The sequence below is a fragment of the Erpetoichthys calabaricus genome, chromosome 2 (assembly GCF_900747795.2).
Source record: "Erpetoichthys calabaricus chromosome 2, fErpCal1.3, whole genome shotgun sequence".
Taxonomy (NCBI): Eukaryota; Metazoa; Chordata; class Cladistia; order Polypteriformes; family Polypteridae; genus Erpetoichthys; species Erpetoichthys calabaricus.
Window position 1 is genome coordinate 239,592,671 of NC_041395.2, and position 15,754 is coordinate 239,608,424.

The following is a 15,754-nucleotide window of genomic DNA, read 5'->3' on the forward strand; positions in this document are numbered from 1 at the left end:
GCACATGCTTCTTGTATTGTAATTGTTTTTTCAGTGTAACATTGCAACAGTGATGCCATCACTGACACCATTTCATGGCAATTTTGACCATGACACATTTAATGGCTCTTCCTTAATTCGTGCAGTTCGCCTTGTTTGGAGAGATGCCACCCATTGCTAGTTACTTAACAGACACTGTTATGTGTGATGTCAGCACATCATGTATATTTAAAAAGGCAATACTGTTGTTTATGGGTTGTAGCTTTGGGATTTAAACTATAAAAATCTCACTTGTGCGAAACGATTTTGTTACTTTCAGGTCCTCTGGTTTTGTTTCATTGACTTTAATTTAGACTAATGATTGAGAATCTGTAGTTTTGAATTCCTTTTGATAAAACTTCTTTATTTATTTGTCATATTTTTCCTATCACTGCCTCCTGGCACTTGCCTAATCTTAGCAAAAACCCAACAGAGTTATTGTGAAAATCTGCTTGAAATAAAGTTTCAACCAGTAACCATTATTTCTCTTTTTATTCCTTACATGTTTCTGATATTCTAATTAGTTCTCTTGAGTAATTGTTCAATACAAAATTGAGTGGTGGACATGATTCAAGAAGAGATTAAAATGTAGATTTTCCATTTAGTAAACTTTCTTGTTGTTTGAAAAAGTTCACCAGGTGTGAAGTTACTTTTTATGCGGAGTATGGTGCCATATTTAAAGAAATAAAAGTAACTGTCTAGAAGAATCCTGGCATCTATTTTACCTGGTTCAGAGTCATTCAATAGGTCATGCATCTTCAAAATTCTGAAATGGCACCAACCAAGAAAAGCTGTGTTTTCAGTTCATCTCTTATAAACTGGAGAAACAAGTGACGTTCCTCAAAGAGTAATATCTAGCTTTTTTAAAACCATTGCTGTAACACTTTAGTTAATATTCAGTCAGTTGTGCCAGATGTTAGGAATATTCCCCCTTCCACATACTAACACACTTATTCTTTATGATAGCCTCTGTCCCTTCAGCTACTGAGCCTGTGATCTTGAGCTGTTTCCAAACATACAATAACATCAAAGCAGCCAAAAATTCCAAATTAAATAATTATTGGAGAAATAATAGGAAAGAGGACACATGTGGCCTCTCTAGGCCTGACCAAACTGGTTAACTCGTGATCTTTAGTGTGCATTCACACATACCTAACTCTGTATGCACCAATCACTCCCACAATCTCTTCCATCCTGTTCTTGCCCAAATCCTTGCCATTCTTGCTCCACCCAGCTGAGCACTTGCAATGACATACTGTATCTTCCAATTCCAGACTCACTCAAGTAATGGCCAGAATACCCTCTGGGGACTCTTAGGGTCATCCTGCTTAAGCTACCTCTAATGGCTCCCGGTGTTTCTGCAGCAATGAGGTCCAGGCTTATTCTTAAAGGCAGTTTGTCCATCATAACAGCAGGGGATGAGGCATAGAGCAAAGGACTCCCTGCTGCTATCAGTCAGGCTAGGGGAGTGTTAATCTGTTAGCAAAGGACCCTCATTGCTATTTCCTATCTCCATGCCAGAAATAATTACTTCCAGGATGTTCTCTTCCTAATTAGACCATACCACCACCTGGCAGTGTCCTCTGTCCTGCCCTGGTATGACAGAAAACTAGATCCTACATTTCTCTTAGTATCAGGACCTTTTACAGCCCTGCCCCTTTCTTTTAATACTCTATTTTTAATGCCACCACGTTACCAGCTAGGCATCCCAATATACCATTGAAAATGATCATATTGATCTGTTATATTTAATGTAGTTTCTGTATTTATTCCTGACTATTAAATCAGAAGTAGTGGACTTTATGAACCAAAACTGCTGCACACACTTATTTAAATGTCATATATGTCAATATCCATACTAAATTATGTAAATTGACATCTAATAAAGATATATTGTCAGTTTGTCTAACACCATACGAGGATCATTTATGAAAGCTCCTGTTTTAAAGAAGCATAACAGAAGGTGAAAAAGAATATGGAAAAAGTGACAGGAGCCTGAGAAACAGATGACTTAATAGCTGTCGGCAGCTAACTAGGTGGCAGATTAAGTGTCACCGAGGACACATGGGCAGACGCCTGGAAAATGTAAATTAATGAAGACAAGTGCAAAGTACAAAATGCAGGTGAAAGGAGCTCAAGAAATGCAAGATAGAAAGTGCTGACTTGCAGTACAACATCTAAGCTCTGATTTAAGTGACTGTAGTGACCCAATGCTCTCATTTTCTTTGAAATATCCAGAAGCACAGGAAAGGCAACTAAAGAAAAATCTTAAGCTATGATGTACAATTCACAAGGGTGAATCATTCAGATCATCTAATCTTTCTGCACTGTAATGAGGTATGGTGAAACATGGCCACATGCCTCTTGCTGTGAGAGGGAAACATTGGCAAGTTTGGAAAATGGGCATTATATTACTAATCCCAAAGGTCCACTTTATATCATTTTTGAATGTTTCTTCTCAGATTACTCTGTCTTCTGTGATGGATGGTGGGGACTAACTGGCATCATGGGCTGGATGAATCCCATCCCCTCTCCTGGCAGAGAGGCCAGGATAGTGGATGGACTGGGGAGGACAGCCTCTCAAGAGTGCATGCCCCCCTGACACTCTGGGTGGCAGCATTCCCGGGCAGGTAGGCCCATTCATGCCTTTGGGAATTGCAGTCCTTTGGGGCAGCCCTGCTGGTTTCGTTGGGTGGCACCAGGGGGAGCAGCAGGGAAGGGCTGTCGTTACTTTTTGGAGCTACCCTGACTGACCCAGACGTGTTTCCTCTTTATAATGACCTAAAACCAGAAGCACTACTGGGTCCAGCATAAAAGGGGCCACCTCCTATTCACTCTGGGACTCAGAGTGGGGAGGCGGAGGACAATACTTACCTGAGAGATGTGAAGGAAGAAAGGAAAAGAAAAGAAAAGAACAACAGTGAGAGTGTAGAGTGGTGAGTGCCTGTGTAAATAAAGCTCTTTTGTTTGCACCCAAAACTATTGTTACACTAATTGTGTCTAAGGTTTGGGTATCAGTGACACCCCCTAGTGGCCTCACTAGGTTTTTCAAAGTGGTGCCCTATTTCTTATCATCCTCTGCTGGTATTTTTGCAGTATTTTGCAGCATGTTCAATAGAGGCATGAACTTACTGCAAGAGCATGTTTAACTATTTTTAAAAGACAAGAATTCCTCTTCCGAGCCTACATAACATTTTTCAGCCATAATAAGGAGCTTTGAACTGAAGTGAGCACAACATGGTCTCTTGTCAAAAAGGCTCACCAGTGCCTCTACTTCCTCAGATGTTTGAGGACAGCTCACATTTCTCCTTCTCTTCTCACAAATTGTTACAGGTATACAGTGGAGTGCACCCTCTCTGACTGCATCGCATCCTGGAACAGCACATGTTCAGCTCAAGAACGTAAAGCCCTGCAGAGAGTGGTGAAGGTGGCACAGAATATTACCGACACCCAGCTGCTTTCTGTTTAGGACATTTAAAACCCTCACTGCCTTAAAAAGGCAGACAGGATAATTAAAGAACTGTGCCATCTTGCACAGCTGGCAACTGGTACAGGATCACTGGGACTCGTACCAGTAGGATTAGGGACAGTTTCTATCACCAAGCTGTAATGTTACTGAACAATCAATTACAATAATTCAAATATTGTAACATAAAAGAATTTTTAAATATATAATACTTACAAATCCATATTGTATTTACTGTATATGATTGTATAAATACCATGCTTACTTTTTAATTATTTTTTTTCAGTTGTTCTGAGGAGACATGCACGCACAAATTTCATTGTTCTGTGTATACATAACAATAAACTTGACTTGACTTGACTTGAACTTTGCCCCATTTCTTCATATTTTGTTTTATGAGACCCAAAGGTTCCCAATTATTGCAAGCAAAAAGAAGATGAAATGTGAAGCAGACAATGTGGCCTGGGATGAGCAGAGGTCAGAACCAAAAGGACAAACGAACAATGTGACAAAACTAAAGGGCAAGAGCAAAATTCAAAGTCAAGATGAAAACTGGAAACAAAACAAAAGAATCCTAAAATGAGGACTGCTTGGTAAAAAGCTAACTAATGCTGTTTAAATACCACTGTAACACTAGATGGCGCTATACCAGCGCTTAACCCGACACACAGACACTGATGATACGTTTTAAAAACATCAAGAAACAGTTTAGTTTCTTCTTTTCAAGTAAATGGCGCCCAAAACATCTCCACCACAATAAACAGGTAAATAATTTCAGTATTAATCACACAATTCTCTCCTCCACACCTCCCAGCAAGCTCTGTACTCATCCTCCCAACTCCAGCTCACTTGCTGGGTCTCCAACAGTCCTTTAAATAGTCCTTGACCTGGAAGTGCTTCTGTTCTTCCTCCCACATGACTTGCCAGCACTTCCTGGTCAGCTGGAGAATTCAAGTTTTAATCAGCCAGGAAGTACTTCTGGGCTAGGAGAGAATTTGTTCTCCCACCAGCTTCCCACGGTGTATCAAGCAGGGCTGTGATGCCAAACTCCAAGCCCCATAGTGCCCTGCGGGCTTCCGGGGCACCACTGCAGTCCAGAGAAGCTGCCATCTATCGTGTTGGGGAGGCAGTGTCTTCCTCCATCCTTCTACTACTGGGGCATCCCGGCTGGGATAAACTGCTGGCCGTCCCTTACACCACTAAAGGATTTTGGCCATGCCGCATACCACCATATTTAATTTAGAAATCTAATAACTTCATGCAACTTAAATTTACTGACGAATGGCAATGCATGCAAACCTAGACACTGGCTTGTCTTGTCTGCACTTTAAACGAGCTGTGAAATTGGGTGGATTTGCAAAGAAAACCTGAGGGCTGCTTTATGTCTGCAACACCTGAAATTGCAAGAGACACAGAGAAAATACAAGCGTGTTTTATTAGATACTCCCATAGTTAACTACTTGCCCAGCATTTGCGAGCGCCTAAGCAGCTCTGTTTCACTTAACTGCAATAGCTGTTTGTTCACAGATGGAGAGGGCAACATACTGGCACAAGAGTAAAATGAAAAGGTTGTAGAAATAGTCTACCATCTGTTTTAATAGGAAATGTTCAATTGCTTTCAAATAACATGGATGAATTGGGGCATGGAGTATGTAAGCACAGTGGCATATTGTGCTTTATGGAGAGCTGGCTTAAACCTGATATACTGTACCTTATATACACTGTTTTAATGCTGTATAGATTTCATCTTATTCCAGCAGAGGCCCAAGTGCAGTATCGTAAAAAGACAGGTGGGGGTCATCTATGTGAATGAGGAATGGTGTAAGAGGTAGCATACTACAGTTAAAACTGCAGTTTGTAATTCAGACATTGAAATTCAAACTGTCAGAATTCATCCACATTATTTGCTCAGGGAGATAAATTCCATAATCTTTATTAATGTTGTGAAAAGCATGACCCCGGGCACAGACAGACAGACACCAGAATGTCCAAAAGCACACTCCTTTTATTTACAGCACCACAACGCCTTATCCCAACAACTCTTTCTTCTTTCTTTCTTTCTCTTTTCCTCTTCACAATGACTTCCTCTCCCCTCCTCACAAGCTTCGTCTCCTTCCTCCCAAATCTGGCTCAGCTTCTGGAGGGAGGTGGCCCTCTTTATAATAACCCAGATAGGCTCCAGGTGCTCCGTCTGACCTCACTTCCTGGTGTGGCGGAAGTGTCAGGAGAGCACTCGGAAGCACTCCGGGTGTCCTTGGAATTTCATCCGGCAGCACTTCCTGGTGTGGCGGAAGTGCCGCTCTCCAAGGTTCCAACCATGTCCAGGCGCCCCCTAGTGATGACTCCGTCTTCTTAGAGGGTTGAGCTTTACAGCTCCGTGACCCCCATGCATTCCAGGGAGGCGACCCACCTGCGCTCCAGGGAAAATATTGTCCCATTTCCGGTCCCCTGCTTCTTCCTGCGTCCCGGCGGGGCAACGTCCCTGGGCGTCTATGACAATGTTTATAGTCTTCTCTCCGCAAATGAGGGTTTGGCAATGGAACTGATTCACTCTGTAACCAATACTTTAATGATGACTCACTCTGACCCTGTAGTTATAATATGTGTTGACATCACCCATGTAATTTTGGAAAGAACTATGACAGATTTCTATCAGTTTGTGACTTGCACCTCTCAAGGAAATAACAAGGAGAACCTGCTGTATTCAAATGTTAAAGATGCCTTTAAATGTTAAATACTTGGCACCTTTAAGCATACCTGACCACAACTGATTCATCTTATTCACAGCTACAAGCCTGTTATTAGATGGCATCCTGATACCACCAGAATAATGAGGAAGCTGAACCTGGAGGCTGAAATGGCGCTGAATGATTATCTCCAAATGAAAGACTGGAAAATGATATGCAAGTCACATGGGGGCAATATTGAGGGACTCAGTCACTGCATCACAAACTATATTAACATCTGTTTTGACACAGTGATACTCTCAAAGACAATGTTTTGATTCCCAAACATCAAGACCTGGATTATTAAGGAACTTAAAGGTCTCCTGAATGAGAAAAAGTGAGCATTCATATCTGGTGGCAAAGAAGCTCTGAAGGACGTACAACATTTGCTAAAGAAGAAGTAATGGAAAGGACGCTTACAAAGCTGAAACAGAAAACAAACACATAGAATATCATGAATAATGTCTGGATTAGACTCAGTATAATTACTGGTCTCAAACAAATCTCGGGCTCAGGTATTAGAAGGAGATATGGACAAAGCTAACACCCTAAAACAATTTTTTTAATAGATTTTCTCTCCCATTGTCACCTTTTTCCAATGACCAGTCTACCCACACCACCCCTACTACATCAACAACTCCTACCACCTCAAATGAAATAGCCAATGCTGAGTCCACCACTAACCATCAGTGTGGGCTATCCATAACTAAAGACCAAGTATGGGGACAACTGAGGAAGCTACACACAGGAACCACTGCATTCCTCAAGTTCTTAAGGCCTGTGCTGACCAACTTTGTGGTGTCCCCTGTCACCTGTTTAGTCTGTCCCTAAGGCTCCAGGAAGTGCTGCTACTGTGGAAAATATCCAGCATTGCTCCTGTTCCAAAGAAGGCAGGCACCTCTTCACTTAATGATTATAGGCCAGTGGCATTTATATCTCACATCATGAACACCTTTGAGAGACTTGTGCTAGATTATATGAGTCCTCTTGTGGTAGACCACCTGGACTCACTGCAGTGTGCCTATCAGACAAAGATTTGAGTGGAGGATGCAATTATCTGCCTGCCCCACAAGGTTTATTCTAACCTGGCCAAAGCTGGCAGTACTGTGAGGATTATGTTTTTTGATTTCTCGAGTGCCTTGAATACCATCCCTGTTAAGGGGTCAACTCAGAGATATGCATGGTGTTCTGGATAATGGACTATCAGTCAGGCATACTGCAGTCTGTGAGGTTCAATGACTGTGCTTCTGATACAGATGTGAGTGACAGTGGAGCACCACAAAGAGCAGTCCTGTCTCCTTTTCTCCTTACTTTGTACACCTCCGACTATAAATATAACACCAGATCATGTCCCTGTCAGATGATTCTGTACTTATGGGGTGTATTGATAAAGGGGATGAAACAGAGTATAGAAGTCAGGTAGAGAACTTTGTTTCTTGGTGCAAAGAGAATTGTCTGCACCTTAACATCAGCAAAACCAATGAACTGATTATTGACTTTCCAAAGATCCTGTACGTTTGGTCACTATTCAGGGAGTGGGTTTAGAGGTGGTCATCACCTGCAAGTACTTGGGGCTCCACATTAATGACAGATTGAACAGATCTCCGAACACAGAGGAACTATATAAGAAAGGGCAGAACAGGCTCTTTTTCCTTAGGAGGCTGCATTCTTTTAATGTGAGAAGTGACATCCTTGATATCTTCTACAACTCTGTGGTGTCCAGCACAGTTTTCTATGCTGTGGTGTACTTGACTGGAAACATCACTTCAAGAGAAGCCCACTGAATCAACAAGCTAATTAAAAGGGCAAGCTCATTTGCAGTCTGGATCCTCTGGAGGTAGTAGCAAAGGCAGGAATTAAAACAAAACTGAGTGCCATTATGAACAATGTTGCACATCCTCACCCTGACATACTAACACTGAGGAGTTTCAGTCAACAAATTATTTAACAGATGTGTGTCAAGAAACGCTACTGGGGCTTCTTTATACCAACAGCAATATGTCTGCATAATGCCTAACTGTGACTACAACAGCCAAGTGAGAAGTTTTCTTTCTTTTTAGTCATTCTTGCTTTTTAGTCATTCTGGTCATTTTCCCCCAGGGACAATAACATTCTATCTATCTATCTATCTATCTATCTATCTATCTATCTATCTATCTATCTATCTATCTATCTATCTATCTATCTATCTATCTATCTATCTATCTATCTATCTATATTAGCTGACACAGACTCACTGTATTACCAATATCTTATGAATGAATCATTCTGAATATTGATGAGTTCAAACAAGGAATCAAATATCTATCAGCATGTCCCATTCATGGACACTACACGCTGGACCTGCTCTATTCAAGTGTTAATGGCTTTAAATATAAACCTACAATCTGAACAGGTCTAACCTCATCTTACTACCATAAACTACCCTCTTATTGACAGCAGCAGCTCTCTATTATGCAAGCCAGAAGTTGTTATGTGTGTTTAGCGCCTCATGATGGTTTCTTTGACTTTCTTTGGCACAGCTCTTGTCCTCATATTAAACAATGGCAGCTACAGACTCCAAAGGTAGTAGGTAGTCTATAGGTAAAAGCAAGCCTAGATATGTCATGCTTGCACTAATGAAGCAATGAAACACACTTGCATAATCGCAAACACCTGTGACACCAATTATCCCAAACATTATGGTGACCTAAAAAGGGGGACATGTATAAAAAGTGTAACTTCTATATGCTGTGACCAAAATGTATGCAAATGCCCTTAAATGAAAGTTTGCAGTATGCACTTTAATCACATCTAAATTGTTTTATCTGTAATTATAAACTGTGGGGCAGAGGCGTAAATCAAGGAAAAATGTGTCCATGGACAGTGCTGTACAATGCAGCTGCAAGAAAAAATAAGGAAGTGGATATTTTGGATCACACAAACAGAAGAGTAGCTTGTCTGGCTGATGTTTCATGTTTTTGCATCATGACAGAATGGAAAAAGGAATAACAAAGGGCTGAGACTTTGGGCAAAACTCGCCATATCTGGAAAGCATTCATATGGCCACCTGCACTATCAGGCAGTGTGTTAATTTGCTGTCAGAATTTGGTGAGCTTGTGATAGTTTGGAAAATTGCAACTGTGCTGAAAAGTCATCACAGAGTTATTTAAAGCCAGTGGCACATTACAAGACTGTATCCCAATCTTCATGAACATTCATCCATTCATTTTTCAACCTACTTTTAGGGATGCTGAGAGCCAACACTGATCTAGGAAACATGGGTGTAAAGTAGCAAATAAGCACAGAAGATTATTTTATCCATCCAAAGATGTGCAATTTTCTTTTCCTTGCCTGTTCCGTTTTCCCATTTAATTGTATTCTTTTGTTCAGTGCTTCTCAAAGTTGGTTCGATGACCCACTTGGATTGTTGCTTTATTTGTTTCAACAACTGTCTTTTTTGACTATAAATTCATCTCTTTGTTCAGTTTGTCACAGTAGTACTAGGGTGTTGTACCATGGTAGCCATTATGAATGTAGAGAAAAGCCAAGCAAAATGACACCTGAAAAAGAGCCTGAGTTGCCTTGAAAGCTGGCATATTATAATCTTTTTAGTTAGCGAATAAAAGGTGTCATTTTGCTTGGCTTTTCTCTACATTCAGTTTGTCACTAAATTTTTGTTCTGTTTCTTTCCAGTCAGAAATGGGCCTGAGTACTTGACAACCACTTGTAGGAAATTTAGAATGCTTACTGTTCTTGTATTGAGGTACATACTCAAAGGGGAAGGAATTCACAGCATTCAACTCATGGGAGTCCTTTTCTAATTTGTAACTAAGTAAGGGTGCCACGCAGCTTCAGGGATATGGGTTCAATTCCCAGCATAATCTGTGTCTGTGTTTTCGATATGTTCACATAGGCATCACAGGGTACTGTGCATATTAGCCTAACGGGAGTCTTAAAATTATCCCCAAGTGAGCATGTGTGCCTGGTTATGTACTAGCATTTAATCCACTATTTGATTTCTGTCTTAGACTCAATGCTGCCAGGAATTCCTGAATGTCCCTGCATACTGTAATTAAATTATAGTGGCTTTAGGAAATGAATGAATGGAGAGACTTTCTTCTATGCTTTTTTTAGTTTTATTTTCAGAATTTGCCATTCTGTTACCAGTTTGCTTGATTCAATATTTAGAAATAGCTGTCTATCTCCTTTTAAACCAGATAATAGGGTTACAGAGAAAGACATGGCTGCATCAAGCCCAATATACTGGTGCCAAGTCATTGTATGACACGCTCGTTCACACATCCATAAAGTACACAGCAAGGGATTATTTAAAAACAACAGTTAATGTATCCTGTACATCTTTGCAACTGGAGAGAAATGCTGAAAAGATACACGGAGAGTCTGCAAACTGCATATAGACAGTGACCAAGTGCAGGATTCCAACCATGAATTAATGAGTATGAGGAAGCAGCATTATCTGCCACTTAATATTGAATTAATTACCTTTAAATATGTCAAACAAATTGAAATGGGGTAGTTAAAAATATAAGCAAACATGAGTTGCTAATTTGGTTTTATTTGTACTGGTGTGCTCATCACAAAGCACCCATTTTGCTCTTTTTGAGAAAAATTTTAAAAAACATTTACAACACTCACAATTCCTTATAAAAGTAAAATTAGCAATGGATGTGTTTTTGGTGGGAAATAAGATTACATTAAGCTGGGTGCATAAGATAGATAGATAGATAGATAGATAGATAGATAGATAGATAGATAGATAGATAGATAGATAGATAGATAGATAGATAGATAGATAGATAGATAGATAGATAGATAGATAGATAGATAGATAGATAGATAGATAGATAGATAGATAGATAGATAGATAGATAGATAGATAGATAGATAGATAGATAGATAGATACTTTATTAATCCCAAGGGGAAATTCACATATTCCAGCAGCAGCATACTGATACAAAAAACAATGTTAAATTAAAGAGTAATAAAAATGCAGGTAAAAACAGACAATAATTTTTAATAATGTTAACGTTTACCCCCCGGGTGGAATTGAAGAGTCGCATAGTTTGGGGGAGGAACGATCTCCACAGTCTGTCAGTGGAGCAGGCCGTTAAATTGGAAGTCCAATGTTTATAGGCTGAACAGGACTGGAGAAAGTACAGTCCTCTGCGGCGCTCCTGTGTTGCTGACCACAATGTCAGATCTGCAGTTCCCGAGACGCTCATACGGAGGACTGTTTGTAAGATAGTCCACGATCCATGCCACTAGGTATGAATCTACTCCCATCTCTGTCAGCTTGTCCCTAAGAAGCAGAGGTTGGATGGTGTTGAAGACGCTAGAGAAGTCTAGAAACATAATTCTTACAGCACCACTGCCTCTGTCCAAGTGGGAGAGTGATCGGTGTAGCATATAGATGATGGCATCCTCCGCTCCCACCTTCTCCTGGTATGTGAACTGCAGAGGGTCGAGGGCGTGGCATACCTGTGGCCTCAGGTGGTGAAGCAGCAGCCGCTCCATGGTCACATGTGACGTCAGAGCGACAGGCCGGAAGTCGTTCAGCTCACTAGGACGTGATACCTTTGGGACTGGGGTGATGCAAGATGTTTTCCAAAGCCTCGGGACTCTCCCCTTTTCCAAGCTCAGGTTGAAGATGCGCTGTAGAGGACTCCCCAGCTTCAGAGCACAGACCTTCAGCAGTCGTGGCGATACTCCATCTGGACCCGCTGCTTTGCTGGCACGAAGTCTCCTCAGCTCTCTGCTCACCTGCGCTGCTGTAATTGTGGGTGGGGATGTCTCTCCTATGCTGGTATCAGCAGAAGGATGGGTGGAGGGTGTAGTACTCTGAGGTGAGAGTGGGTTAGGGTGGTCAAACCTGTTAAAAAAGTTGTTCATTTGGTTTGCTCTCTTCACGTCTCTCTCGATGGTGGCACCCCGCTTCGAGCTGCAGCCAGTGATGATCTTCATCCCATCCCACACTTCCTTCATACTGTTATTCTGCAACTTCTGCTCCAGCTTTCTCCTGCACTGCTCCTTTGCCGCCCTGAGCTGGATTCTGAGTTCCTTCTGCATGCGCTTGAGCTCATGCTGATCACCGCCTTTAAAAGCCCTTTTCTTCTGATTCAAAAGGCCCTTGATGTCACTTGTAATCCATGGCTTGTTGTTAGCATAGCAGTGTACTGTTCTTACTGGAACTACAATGTCCGTACAAAAGTTGATGTAGTCAGTAGTGCAGTCAACAACATCCTCAATGTTCTCACTATGTGATCCCTGCAGGATATCTCAGTCCGTAGTTCCAAAGCAGTCTCTCAGAGCCTGCTCTGCCTCAGGGGACCACTTCCTGAATGAGCGTGTGGTTTTAGGTAGCTCCCTCACTCTTGGTTTGTAGTGAGGCTGAAGCAGAACCAGGTTATGATCTGCTTTCCCAAGTGCAGGCAGCGGCATCTTTAACGTTTGCATACAGTAAGTCAATAGTCTTATTTCCCCGGGTGTTACAGTCCACATACTGGGAGAAGGCAGGTAATGTTTTGTCCAGCGTCACATGGTTAAAATCTCCAGCGATTAGCACAAGCGCCTCAGGATGCTGCATTTGTAACTTAGCAACAGCAGAATGGATGATGTCACTCGCTATCTCCACGTCCGCCTGAGGAGGGATGTAAACAATAACAACAATGACATGTCCAAACTCTCTTAAGGCCAACAGTTCGATGTCCCTGCAGCAAGTGGAGATTTTGACGTTTACATGTCCAGAGTTACACCACCTTGTTTTGCCATAGAGAGCTAGACCTCCTCCTTTGTGCTTCCCGCAGGTACTTGCGTCTCTGTCCGCTCTTACTGTGCTAAACCCGGGTAGCTCCACGTTAGCATCTGGGATGGTGGTAGTTAGCCACATTTCGCAAAAGCACAACAAACTGCATTCTCTGTAGGTTCTGACATTTTTCACCAGCGCAGCCAGTTCGTCAATCTTATTTGATATTGAGTTCACAAAGCATTTGTCCCCATGTATATAAAACTGAAACCTAAACCTACTACTTTAAATAATCTTTCTAGAAACCACCATTTTATTGTGGGAATGAGGTTTGGAAGGTGTATAAGGTCATTTTTAGTTGCATCATTATAAGATCATTTTTAGTTGCATCATAAGCAGCAAGGGTTCTGAATAATAAATTTTATTTATTTGGTTGACTAGACTACAGTATAGACGGAGAACTGCTTTATATTCATCAATGAAGAGCTAACCACTCCTCATATAATTGATTTTTCTACGGAATTGTGTACTCGAAGGTAGTATATTCTAATAGCTAAAGATAATAACTCCTACGCATGGAGCTGCAGGTTCAAATGCTGTGTAAAAGTAATTGAACACTTATTAGCCATCATATATTTCACCAACCACTGAAATGGTGTTATAGGTAATGGCTACCATTTTTTAATTTATTTATTCATTCATCCATTTTATTTCTCAAGTAACATTCTAGGTCATACGGGGCAGGTTACCACAGAGTTAGCATCAGGAGCAAATCAGGAACCATCCTTAGAATAACCATTGAAACATCACAAAGCATACATTTACTTATTCTGGGCCAATTTAATTCCATGTTAGCAGAATCAGTGTGACGTACAGTAGGATATCAGACTATGTGAAAAAAATCATAAAAGTAACTATGCAGTATAACAATTGTTCGATTGGAGAATTCATAGAAGTGACACTAAAATCTGCAATACTAGCAACATGTGAAGCTCAATAGCAACATTTTGAATTCTTGCTTCAAGATGTCTGTGCCTGGTTTGCTACCTACTGTTTTTATAGTCATGATAGCTAATGCAAAATATTTTCTTTTTAGATTTTATTCCTTTGATAAGCTCTATAATTACAAAAAAAAGATAAAAATAAACATGGTACCTGTGATTGTAAATTTGTCAGCAAAATATGGGCATGATGATCGCTCCCCATCGCCAGTAAAAAGTCCGAAGCTCATTTCCAATTTTCCAGTCCCAGGGCCGCTGTTGTTCTTGCAATCTATTTCACTTGCAATCCAATCTTGTGTAGCCAGAGAAGAAGTCACTATCAAAAGAGCAGCCAAGCTGCCCAGTGAACCTACAAGGAACATCATTTGTTTTCTAGTAGAAGGCATTTTATATTTAACAGACCCAAAAGCCAAGTGATTTTATCGGTCTCTTCTTTCTGAATGTTCCCGTCTGAAGTTGCTTCAAAAAAAGGCTCTCGTCATCTGTTGACTGGTTAGTGCTGAATGTCTGATTACTTGGACTTTGCCTTTCCCAGCAGTTATAAAAGCTGAACATTAAACTAAGAGGTTCAGCAGTAAAGTGTCAACTACAATATGTGCAAGAACTTTGGTTGGGTGTGTAATACTGTCTGAATAATTAAAATTAAGTGAAAGATCTTAAAAATGCTTAGTGACAATTACATTTGAATTCCCTTCAAGTTAATTAATTACTGGGAAATGTGCTATCTTCCTATCATATATCATCAAAGCCCATCATGGAATTACAAAACCACTTCTTTCAGCAACCCACAGTAGTCTACAATGCTTAAAGCATACATAACATCTTTTTGGCATTTTACCCATTTCTGGCACTCTGACTATAATTCATCTCCAGGTCTATTTTTTTGTTCATTCCTTTCCTCCAATGGCACATTAATACTTTATGATCAGTCTATTTAAATAACTGTGCTATTAGGATCTTGTCTTGTATAACTGGGAGAACTGACCACGTCACAATTGGAAAAGCATGTCCTCTTTTAATTAAAATTTGAAAAGATTAATTTTTGAGGAAGAGTTTAAACTTTTCTTCAGATCTGGCAGGCATTCATTAATGTTGTCGTCAATCATTTAACCAATGCTAATCATGTGAATTTCTCAGCTCCAGTAAGTTTCACCTTCCATGAAATCCTGTTAATTTCTCTGCTCTATACATGGGTGGAGGAAGGCATATCTCTTCTTCTTCTTCTTTTGGCTGCTCCCATTAGGGTTGCCACAGCGGATCATCTTCTTCCATATCTTTCTGTCCTCTGCATCTTGCTCTGTTACACACATCACCTGCATGTCCTCTCTCACCACATCCATAAACCTTCACTTAGGCCTTCCTCTTTTCCTCTTCCCTGGCAGCTCAGTCCTTACAATCCTTTGCCCAACATACTCAGCATCTCTCCTCTGCACATGTCCAAACTAACGCAATCTCGCCTCTCTGACTTTGTCTCCCAACCGTTCAACCTGAGCAGATCCTCTATTGTACTTATTTCTAATCCTATCCATCCTCGTCACATCCAGTGCAAATCTTAACATCTTTAACTCTGCTACCTCCAGCTCTGTCTCCTGCTTTCTGGTCAGTGCCACCGTCTCCAACCCATATAACATAGCTGGGCTTACTACCGTCCTGTAGACCTTCCCTTTCACTCTTGCCCGTCTGTCACAAATTACTCCTGACACTCTTCTCCACCCATTCCACCCTGCCTGCACCTCTTTTTCACCTCTCTTCCACAATCCCCATAACTCTGTACTGTTGATCCCAAGCATTTAAACT

At 40.9% G+C, this 15,754-nt stretch overlaps 1 protein-coding gene across 1 annotated transcript in view; it reads right to left on the bottom strand.

Moving 5' to 3' along the window:
* Positions 1–14,451, bottom strand: part of LOC114646901 (clarin-3) — a 76,279-nt gene extending 61,828 nt beyond the window's left edge. The window contains exon 1 of the mRNA XM_028795291.2: positions 14,112–14,451. Coding sequence (XP_028651124.1) covers positions 14,112–14,343 — 232 coding nt within the window. The 5' untranslated portion in view covers positions 14,344–14,451. The remainder of the gene's footprint in view (positions 1–14,111) is intronic.
* Between the last annotated feature and the right edge of the window lie 1,303 nt (positions 14,452–15,754).